Source organism: Haplochromis burtoni, unplaced genomic scaffold (genome assembly GCF_018398535.1).
Source record: "Haplochromis burtoni strain Fernald_Lab_line unplaced genomic scaffold, NCSU_Asbu1 Contig_97, whole genome shotgun sequence".
Taxonomy (NCBI): Eukaryota; Metazoa; Chordata; class Actinopteri; order Cichliformes; family Cichlidae; genus Haplochromis; species Haplochromis burtoni.
In genome coordinates, this window is record NW_024582458.1 from 431,113 (window position 1) to 442,462 (window position 11,350).

The following is an 11,350-nucleotide window of genomic DNA, read 5'->3' on the forward strand; positions in this document are numbered from 1 at the left end:
TAGTGTTTCAGACTCTAGATGTGTTTTGGTTTAATGGACTGTGCTGCCGTCTAGTGGCAGACAGAACTATTGCAGTGCACGTATATAGGTCAAATGCACTGCAGCGGCGCAGTTGCATTTAATACGTCTGTCTTGTAAGTGCAGGCGTTATTGTGTGTGAAATACAGAAAATGAACATGTGCTTCCTTGTGTAACTTTTCTATGCTGTACATAGTATGAAAGCAGAACTGCTACAAAGAAAATTAGGGCAGAACTTGGGTGCATGCCCAAATTATGAGTGCAGACTTCTTAATGTATATGTACGTTTTGTAAGTCGTGTATAGCTTGTTTATTTTACTAAATGCAGGGAGAATATAAATTGAAACAAATTAGACAATGTACTTTATACAGTAAATGCTGTATCTACTGGTCTGATTAGCAAACGACACAGATGCTGTGAATGTTGATCTTGAATGTTATGTTGAAAAGTTATAAAATCAGGTTATTAATTTACTGGAACCACATTGTATTATTGGTTTAAACAATAATACAATTTTAGCTTTTGGCCTCAGAAAATGAGCCTTAATGTAGGCAAATTGATTAACGTAATTACGTAGTTAGTCGCTACGCAACTCAACGTGTCCCTGTTCTGTTGACTGGGAAACCCCTAGCGCGGAGCTGCCAACGCCCGGCGTAAAGACACAAATAGAGGATACGGTATGGAAATTTTTTGCTCGTTTCTTATTACTATTTATTCTTTTGGCTAATGTTTAGGTCTAACTCTTGTCACTTTACTGTATAATATGAATTCCTAACACTGATTGTAATCAGCAGTTTATCAGTCTCATTCAGCAACAGCATCCGCTAAGCTTAGCACAGCTCGTTAGCTCGCAAGCTAATTGGGGAGGACAGTAGTTAGCTAGCGAAACAGGCAGGGTGTCTATCGTTAGACCGGTGTGTAAATCGAGCTCCTGGAGTTACTCATAAAGAACATGCAAGTTTCTTAATTGGTGGTTCTGATGTTGTAATGATAAAATAAAACACCTCTTTGTTATTAAGATAAGTTGGTGACGAACCTGAGAATTGACTAGTTACGGTACGCGGTAAGTGGGTTAACAAACAGAATAAACGAGCATAACAAGAGTTTGGTTAAGTTGTGATTTTGTAGACAGCATAGTCCCATCGTATAGATGGAAAGCGTAATGTCTGGGTACTAAGGAAAAGATTCATAACACTGACCCTGTAAAAATAGGGGATCAGTTGTAAGTTTATCGTTTTAACAGCGGGCAGGAAATTAGGCCAGACTGAGGCCGAGGATGTGGCCGAAATATATGGCTAATGCTACCAAGCTAACAGATCTTTAAGTGGTAGTTATCTCTCAAGTGTGAGGTAAAATGTTCCATAATAGGATATTTACATGCTGATCCTAACAGCTTGGCACACCACTCGCGGCTGCGTAGTTAAACATGTTATAAACTCAACGGAAGACAGTCTAGTTTGAGATTTCGGGTCGGTGATGTCAATCATACACATGATTGAGGTCTGTTTTTGTCAAGAATCAGAGGGTAACATTCTTTCCCCCCAACTTGCGGAAGTACGTACATGTATCAGTGGAAATTATTAGGAAGTTATGACCAATCCTTAAGGAAATACCTCCAACGTAACGATCATTACCGGTTTGTGTTTAAATGTACTGATATTTGATCATGTAGATGACATAAGTGTCTGCTTTAAAATAAATCCACACTGCTCAGAGGATTAGCTGACCCGAACATACAAAATCGCAAATTATACAGAGTCCATTTCAGTATGGCAGCTAAATATTTGGAAACTGTTATCAGGCTCAGTTGAGCCGCTTTCGCTATTAGTATTTAAGCAGGGCTGCAGTTAGTGCTGGCTGGCCTACAAACACAAATGTGAGGATTAAGTCTGGCGGCATTAATGCAGCTGCAGTCATCCTTTGGTGGCCATTGCCGTTGGCTTACTACATTGTTACACTTAGATTTATATTTTTTACTTTTACAAGATGAGTTGAGATTTTTATTCAGATTGATGGGACACACAGTAAAATACTTGTGTTCATACACTACTGTGTTTCATGGATGTCACGGTGTTCATTGTACAGTGAAATTGACCATGTATTCACCAACCAAAGAATTGCTGAAGACAGTGGCACTTTCTCTTAGTCAGTAATTAGTTGACTTGGTCCTAAGGCACAGTTCTCCTTGATGATGTGCGTTGGAATGTTGTCGATAAGTGTTATGCTTGATTCATCTGCCAACATCTGTAATAACAGTGTTCTTGGTTTTCGGAGACAGAAATCTGTCAGTTTGTTGATAAACCAGTGGTGTGTACTCTAAGTGGACTAGAACATGATCAGATAGCGCCTGCTACTTGTCCATGGTGTCTGCAGCAGTTTGCACGTACATCTACGCAGGAGTGTAATCCCAGCCAAATGGAGTGTCTTCACTTTTAGGATCAAGATGAGGCATAATGCAGTTGCTTTATATATTGATTTTTTGGGATCAACCTTTGTAACAAATGTACTCTGATTAATCAAGTTTTGCATGTCTGTTTGACCTTACAAGTCTGTGCATTTTCCTGTTATTATTGTATGTGTTTTTACAAAATGATTTAAACTTGAAAAAAATCAAAGCCAACTTAGTCTCTGTTTTTTAGTCTTGTGTCCTGGTGATTTTACTTTGAAAGGCCAGACTCTTTTTGGTGGCACCAAATTTTTGTTTATACTGAGAAAACTGCTGTGTAGCATTGTGACACACATGAAACGGTTATCACAACATTAACAAATTCACATGAACAGACAAGCATTTATAGTTCAGCATTACAATTCAGTATTTTCAGGCAATGTACGTCTGGTCAATTTTTTTGTTTTTACATATTATTTTTTACATATTATTCACATTATTCACATTATTTTATAAAATCCCTCCTAAAAGAACTGCCCTGTATTGCATCACACCTGGAGAATTTCCAGCCGGAGGCGCCCATTGTTCAGTTTCCGGTAATGCTAGCTGCTCATATGATGCACTTGCGGTAATGGGTAAGCTCCATTAGCACGTACAGCTCCATTCAATTAGATATTTAACAGCTGTAATTGTGTTAAACATTGTTGTATTATAACAACATACTGGATAGAAACATGTTGTATTTTGTGATGAGGTTTTTGTTAATAAGGGGAGATTTGACTTGTGCTCAGAAAATGGTACACGTGTGGGGAAATGATTTTTGGTTTAGAAATGTTCATTATTAGAAGTGGACAACTTCATTTGATTGTGCTCTAATTGCTGGAATAAATCATTAAAGACTTACAAGGCATTTTAAACAATGACATATGCATTAGACATATGCAGTGGCATAGTGGTAGAAATCACATAAATCTGTAGCAGGTATTGCACTGATGATGACAGGGAAAAAAAACTTACAGGTCTAATGTAAAAGCCTTTTTTGAAAAGGAGTGGTATGTTTGGTGCCTGCAGTTTTGTCCCTCATGCTTCTCTCAATGACATCCCCACCCCCACACTGTGCTGCAGAGCTCTGCAGTGGCTTAGCACTGACAGACTGTAACTTACAGAGGAGAAATGGGGGAACAGTGTTGCTTGTGTACTACATACAGTGCGTTGTCTCTAAAATCAGGCACACACTGAACAATGTTGTCAGACCAAGAAAATACTGCTGTGACGTTATACACTACTTACCAAGAAACATGGAAAGACAGACAGCTTTAGAAATAAAAGCAAAAAAGACGAGCAGATGAAGTCAAGCAAAAGCTGTAGTTAAAGCTATACATAGTCATTTAGAAGTGGTTTGAGATGGATGATGATTGTTGAAGAACCATCAAATGACTGTCAATGAATATTGAATAGTTCTTTTGGTTGAGATTCCCATCCCTACGTAGAACGTGATATTATATATCTACGATAGCCTAATATATCAGGAGTGCCTCAACCTCCTATATGCCTGTCAGTGACTCAGTTAGCATAACAGCAAAGCATCAGCCCCATCAATTAATTTTCTTTGTTGGCTTAGTCTGGTTCCTTTTCATAAATCACTTGTTGGTAAGTTTTTATTTCACTTAAAGTTACATAACAAATTGTTTCCTAGTCGAGTCTTCCTGTCCTCATTTTTATGCGCACTGTCTGCTCTACTCTTAGTGTGTTAGTGGGTGCAAACAAAGTGAAACTGAGAGCGGAGGAAAATGCAAATTAGAATGGCCATAATGGCAACAAGTGAAGAATTCACACTAAGCTGGAAGAAAAGTAGTGCAAATACATTAGCTTAATAACATATATATAATGAGCCCGTGTGCATCCTGTAATGTGGACGTTCTGACATGTTAATATGTGTATTGGTTTCAACAATAAAACACGTCAGTGTAGGTAGAGCCTTGGTGGTGTTCCTACTGGCTCACTATCACAACTGAATAGAACAGATTTGTTGTTTCTTTTATTTGTGCAATTTGAGCTTTTCTTGTGATAACAGTCAGAAAGAACTTTGTAGGTTAGCTTTACTCTTGGAGTTGTGTTCACATCTACACTACATTCATGTTTGATGTTTTAGTTTCTAATTTTGTATAACAAATTAAAACAAATAAAATAAGATCATGAAGCCACCATTAGTGTTTTTGAGCCTGATCTGTTTCTTGGGCCATATGGGGAAGAGAGACTGCGCCAGCTGATGTTTTCCCTTTTTTCCCAAATTTCCTTTCATGTTTCCTTCCTTCATTTGTGTGAAGCAGGCCTGTGCTGTGTCCAGTTGTTAAGCTGTACTGACCCTCATTCCATTAACTGTAAAAAGCTCATTGGAGCCTTTCCAGTTTAATTCCCGTACTTAGTGGAGGTTACTGGTTTTCACTTCACTTCCTGTGGCAAGTAAATCACGATTTGTAGTCAGAGTTTAGGTAAAAAGTTCTTAACCAACATTTTGTCTTTTACAAATAATGAAAAATGCCATCTGGTACTCAGCTTACAAAAAAATGGCTAGTCCTTGGTCCATGCATTTTTCTCCTAATATGAGCTCACCTCAAACAAAATGCTCCTATCAGAAGTCCACATGTATAATGTAGAGTAAAATAATAATGATCAAAGATGATATTTTTAAATTTATCTGTGGTATGTCTGTGAAAGTTGTTCAGCCAAAAAGTAAATTATTAAATGTGCCTCTTTTCTTTTCCAGATCTTGAATGAGTAGCAAAGACTGTAACACACAGCTATGCAGACCATTAAGTGTGTTGTAGTTGGTGATGGTGCCGTGGGTAAAACCTGCCTGCTCATCTCTTACACCACAAACAAGTTTCCCTCTGAATATGTACCTACGGTAAGTGCGTCAATCTCTACATTAGATTTTAAATGTTTTAGTTACCACATGTTCAGCGAACCACACGCACGTGAGTTTATATTTGCTTGTTGCACAATTTACAGAAGATTCAGCTGGAGTTTGGAGTTTGAGTACATACAATGCTGTTTGCATGTTTCCGTTGATCCTGCAGAGGTCTGAACAGGATGTTTGCTATTGTTGACTAATTGGCCTTGACCACTAAGTACGTGATCAAAGTTGTGTTCTGTATGCAGCTTTACAAACACACAATCAGGTCGAAGAACCTGCTGGAATATGGTTTATTTGAAGGATGTTGAATAAGAGTAATAGACGAGCAATTTGAATATATTATTTCTCAGCTCTGTAGTGTAAATAAATGTGTCTATAACTGTATCTTTAGTTCTATTGTGTTATGAGTGGCTGAGCTGATTTTGGTCTGTGTGTTGCAGGTGTTTGATAACTATGCTGTAACTGTAATGATTGGAGGTGAGCCCTACACTCTGGGCTTGTTTGATACAGCAGGTATGTTACATTTCACTTTCTATTATAAAGTAGGAATCATGCTTTCAGAAGCAGCTTGTCTGTCTTCACACTGCAGCCACAGGGGAGCTTTAGTAAATGTAGAGTTTGTGTGATGTTTTCTTTCAGTCAGAGTTGTGCTTTCTGTTTTTGTTGCTCAGCCTCTGTTGGCTTACGTGCCGACCAAACAATCGAGTTAAATATAATTTTTGTGTGGCTTCTCCAGGTCAGGAAGATTACGACAGGTTACGACCTCTGAGTTATCCCCAGACAGATGTCTTCCTCGTCTGTTTCTCTGTCGTGTCCCCATCCTCCTTTGAAAATGTCAAAGAAAAGGTAAGTGTGACCTGCTCATTTTGGTGTTTTTCTGTTAGTGTAAAAATGAACATGTTGTAACAGTTTGTTTCATACTGTGTAATATATACTGAATATTGTTTATTTTGTAAAAATGATGAATTATGGGTTGCTCAAATTTTACTGGCAGGTACAGTACTAATTAGCCATTTGGTACAAAAAGCCAGAGGGAAGGGAACTTGGTTAAAAATGCAGTGCTTGTCTGAGGATGCAAATGCCTTAAAAAAGGGTTAAAATAAAGGGCTCTCTTCAAATTTTTAAAATAAAATTAACATTTTCCTAATTTTGTTTAATAAGAAAACCCCCCGGTATTCCGCACATGTGTGGTATTGTGCTGACTCTTGTATTTGTCCATTTAGTGGGTTCCCGAGATCACCCACCACTGTCCAAAGACGCCCTTCCTTCTAGTTGGGACTCAGATCGACTTGCGAGATGATCCCTCCACTATAGAGAAGCTGGCTAAGAACAAGCAAAAGCCCATTACTCCGGAGACAGCCGAGAAGCTGGCAAGAGATCTCAAGGCTGTGAAATATGTGGAGTGCTCAGCCCTCACACAGGTACTGTATATACTCGGATATAAAAGATTTACAGTCACACACGCACACTCTCAGAGACGAGTATGATGGGTACTTCAGTGGCAAGAACTAAGAAAGTGGAGGAAAGAGGAACATGCCTGTACCCCCACTGTCCTGTGCATGTTTGTTCTGCATGCTGGTTTGATCTTGGTAATTGATGTACCTTGTGGGTTCACTGATGTTGCTAGTTGGAAATGATCCTTGCTACAGTAAGCAGACCTTCATTTAGGTAAACTGTTACTTATTCAGCTGCACTGGTCTTGAGCATAGTCACATGGTAGATTAGCCAACTTTTCTTAACAGTGGGGTGGATTTTAAGCAAATGCACTAAATGTTAGAGTTTAGGATTCTGGGTGAGCAGACCTAAAGCGATTAAAGCGTAGGAAGGAGAGAGTTCATGTTTTGCAAACCTCTCCAGTATATGTGCTTGTTAAAGCCTGTGGGCTTTACACCACATCATGGAGCAGCAATCGCTCCTGGGATCAGCTGATGGTGTTTGCAGTAATAGAACAGGCACAAACACATTATTGTGTCAGCATTTTGACCAAATGGCAAAGTAAAATGTTTCTAGTTTATGAAGGCAAACCTGCTGCTAGTTAGTTGTTTGTTTGTTTGGTTTTTTTGCACTGTTTCTAAAGAGGACCAAAGGTAGACAGTGGGCTTCGTGTCAAATTTAGGAGCGTTTGACTTCTCTGTGGTAGATTTAATGTTGTATTATTGAGTGCTTGTGTTGACTAAATCAGTCAGTGCCTTTAAAGGCTTTACCTGCTCAGTTATGTCCCGAGTTTGTTTGTGTTGGCGTAACTGTTAGAAACTGAAGCACAGTAAGCATGACTCAGAGGAGAGCAGGTGACTTGGATCTCTGATTCTGAACAATAGTGTTGATAAAGCTGGGGTGCCCCCACCTCCCTGCTCTGCTCCTTCCTTCCTGTACTCCCCTCTATCTCACTGGCACAAAAGTTGCATAGCTGCTGATGTCATTTCCTGTTTCCTGTTGGGAATCTCAACACCCAGGTCCCCAGCTCACTTTCAGCCCCCTGTTAAACAACTTCCTTGTCTTCATTCAGTGTTGACACGGCTGCACGGCACTCCTCGTCTTTATGCTATGAAACCTTCCTCCTCACTCTGCCATGTTCCTCTTCTTCTCCTCCTCTTCTTTGGTCTCTCTCTCTGTGTTTGCTCTGCTAATTGCACTCTTGTTCTCTTCCCTCTCTTCCTGTCGTCATAGCGAGGGCTGAAGAATGTTTTTGACGAAGCTATCCTAGCTGCCCTAGAGCCGCCTGAGACGCAAAGAAAGAGGAAATGTTGTTTATTTTAAACTTTCTGTGCCACATCGCTCATCTCTTCTTCCTGTCATTGCTGTTTATCCATTTTTCGTTCCCTTGCTCCACTTCTCTCCTCCTTCCCATTTTCTCTCTCTCTCTCTCTCTCTCTCTCTCTCTCTGCATTTGCTGCTTAAAACTCTCATCTGTCTCAATCTCAGCCATCTATTAACAGATCCACCAGTTTGATACTCACACTGCTGCTCTACTCTGCATCAAGATTGCGTTTCTCATCTTTGTTCTGTGGCTTGTTAAACTAACCAGAGGCCTTTCTGCACTTAAAAATACTTGTTGCCTTTTCTAATTTGGTTTACTCGGCATCATATCTTCATATTTTTCTTCTGGATTAGTGTTACCACCTGCATCATTTCACATCCTAATTCTTGGACCACTCTGTGTCTTAAACTGTTTTCACACATGAACTCTGGACAGTCAAACACAGTTGTCCTTTCTGGAAGGATAAATTCTGCACACAGATACCTCCTTCATTCTAACATGGACTTAAACGCCACCACGCCTCTGAATTGAACTCATTCTAAAAGATGAGATTAAACATTATTGTGTGTGTATTTAAGAGCCACTGAAAATTGATCGCAGTCAGTGACCACATTTTTTTAAACGTGTTACTTTCTGTAGTTTATAGTGCTCCAGACACATAATGTTAGGGTGCTGAATGTAGTAGCACCAGCAGTCTTCTTTCCTTTTTAAAATACAAATGGAAAAAGAATAGAGCAAAACTAGCTAGAAAATACAAACTGTAAGAACTCACACATCTGTGCAGTGCTGTTTACTCACTGCTGTCTGTAGGCTGTTGACACAGTCTGCAGACAACTTTCCACTCTCTATGTCAGAGTGCTACAGGTCATCTGTTTTACTTTCCACATTGTTTGTTTGTAATTTCAAATTAAAGAGAAAGCAGAAATAAGCCTAACACCAATATTAAAATCATACAATAATAAAATGTGAATAAATAGCACAGCAAGAGCAGCAGCTGTGTACATTGACAGTCATTCACACACTGTGTTGAAACAGCCGGGTCGGTAAAGCTGGTTCATTGTGACACCGTCTGAAAGGTTCGTGTGTGAAAACGTCTTGAGTTTAGCTTATTAACAAGACCTGTGTCTAACAATAGGTGGCTAGTGTCTAGAAGGATACATCCTTTGTTTGGGATGGTCCTCGACTCTTCTCTCTGCTCTGTGCGAGTAGTAGTCGGTGTGAAGGTGGTGGCTTTACAGGCTGAGATTGAGCTTACACTCAACAGAGCTTCCATTTCTAATGCTAAAGTATTTTTTATACTTCTACAGTTATGTTTAATTTATCAGAATCTGAAGTGTGACTGTGGTTTCTCACGCAGGGCTTTTAACTGCTCAAGTCACCTATGGGAGTGTCTGACCTCAGCAGACATTGCTATATGCTGGTGTCATGGTACTCTCATTGATCTATTTTATAGCTAAGCCACACTTGATGATACTTGCAAGCCGTGTTTAGTGACTTATTTCGCTTTCTCTACATATAACATCAGTGTGCCATTACCTGTGGTACAGATTGTGTTGTATTAGAAGTCTATATAATAATAAAAGCTATAATTGTGTGAAATGACTTGTGAACTGAATTAATAAAGGACAACTTAACTTGCGCTCATCTGGCTTCCGTCTTTTTTCAGTGCCGTGTCAGAAGAATTTAGTAGTTTGGTCAGCTGAGATAGGCAACGCAGTGCAGCTCTGGTTACCTCACATGACTGAGCTCATGACGTAAGCAGTTCTGCTCGGGTTAATACAAAGGTTCCCCTCTTGCACTCGGCAAGTGCTTGATTGTGGTCATGTGTTTGGAATATGAACCAGTGAAGTCAAGAAAAAGTTCTTGTTTGCCGTTGTAATGTCAAGGGTTATGTCCTGTTTTTCCTCCACTTGCTTGTTTGACTTGCCTTTGATTTCGGCTGTCTCAGGTCAGCTGCACTTTTCAGACATGCATGTGATTTGTGTTGTTGCCACTTAATCCCTGATCTGGCTTACACCACTGAAAACACCACAAGACATCGTTTCCCACACACAGACTTTACTTGGGAGGGTACTCCAGGGATGCTGATGGCTAACTAAGTATAGTGTGCAACTTATTTTTTATTTACAGTGTGATCGATTTAGTCACTGCTAAGCATGTAGACTAATAATATAAATTCTGTAATGCAATTGTTTGGTTCCGCAGTCAGATAAACTCCAACTAAACTATGCTGGACTGCAGCTGGTCAAAGTAGACTTTATTCTACTTAAAAGATGTGCTTTAAGGAGTTTAATGTAGAGGCAGCAATATTTGCGTATTATTGTCACAGAGAATGTGTGCTATTATTTTAAAAAGCACGGGTGCACCTTCTGTGTCATTTGTCTGATTCTGTGGGAAACACTACATGACAGTCTCCTGACTTGTTCATTGCAGATCCTACTTGGAAATTTTATGTTGTTGTTTTATCTTTTTCTTTGCATTCCCACCAGCTTCCCCTCTTTCTTATGAAACCCCTCTGAATTACCTTCAGTGTGTTTTGCTTTTTCACATGCCCCCCCCCCAGTTGAAGCCATTTCTGCCTTTTGTTGCAAGATCTTTTTTTTGTTTCTTTTAAATCTGTGTGTGTGTGTTTGCACTGCTCCCTCATTCTGTTTGTATGTTTTTGTTCACAGAAAGGACTAAAGAATGTGTTTGATGAGGCGATATTGGCTGCATTGGAGCCCCCAGAGCCCAAGAAGAAACGCAAATGTGTGCTGCTATGAGAGGCTCCTACCTTTCCAAAGCACACACCCCCTTCACTCACGCATACACACACACACACACACACACACACACACACACACACACAGAAATACACACGTCTTTAAATACATACATCCCTGCCTCTCCCAAACCCCCCTCCCTTGCTCTGCTAAGGCTGCTTGACAGCATTGTTTTCCTTGTGGAAGACTAGGAAGAAAACAGCCTACCAAGTTTCAGATAATTCTCTGCAATAATAACAACCAAGCTTCACCCCTGCGTCTGAGTTCGGGATAAAACATGAACGTTACATGGCCAAGAACCCAGTGAGGGCTCAGACAGGGATCCAGATACCAAGCATACTCACAAGTAGAAATCCCTCTGTCAAGCTTTGGATAGCTGATTTCATTAGTTCAGTCAGTGTTGTGGCCTAATCGAGTTCTAGCTGTCCAGCCGTGTAGTCGTCTTCAGCCAATGTAAAGGTTTCGTGGACATAAGCCCAGCCCCAGCCCCTCCCAGCTGCTTAATTAG

The 11,350-nt window shown here is 40.0% G+C and overlaps 1 protein-coding gene across 2 annotated transcripts; it reads left to right on the top strand.

The window, feature by feature from the left end:
* The first annotated feature begins 69 nt into the window (after nt 1-69).
* On the top strand, nt 70-10,916 carry cdc42 (cell division cycle 42). 2 transcript variants are annotated; one of them, XM_042222898.1, is made up of 6 exons: nt 70-696; nt 5,173-5,313; nt 5,763-5,835; nt 6,059-6,168; nt 6,546-6,743; nt 7,990-9,719. In XM_042222898.1, exons 2-6 carry the CDS (start codon nt 5,209-5,211, stop codon nt 8,077-8,079), a joined length of 576 nt encoding a protein of 191 aa, XP_042078832.1. In that variant the 5' UTR covers nt 70-696; nt 5,173-5,208; the 3' UTR covers nt 8,080-9,719. The 2 variants fall into 2 exon arrangements, with proteins under 2 accessions (XP_042078832.1, XP_005933543.1); XM_005933481.3 differs by lacking the exon at nt 7,990-9,719 and adding an exon at nt 10,753-10,916 and having other exon boundaries at nt 83-696.
* Nucleotides 10,917-11,350: the final 434 nt, after the last annotated feature.

Bases quoted from the DNA above. Each gene is read 5' to 3' on its own strand.
- cdc42 (XM_042222898.1), top strand. From the start codon at position 5,209: ATGCAGACCATTAAGTGTGTTGTAGTTGGTGATGGTGCCGTGGGTAAA. The intron at 5,314-5,762 runs GTAAGTGCGTCA...TGTGTGTTGCAG, and splicing joins CCTCTGAATATGTACCTACG to GTGTTTGATAACTATGCTGT. The intron at 6,744-7,989 runs GTACTGTATATA...CTGTCGTCATAG, and splicing joins AGTGCTCAGCCCTCACACAG to CGAGGGCTGAAGAATGTTTT.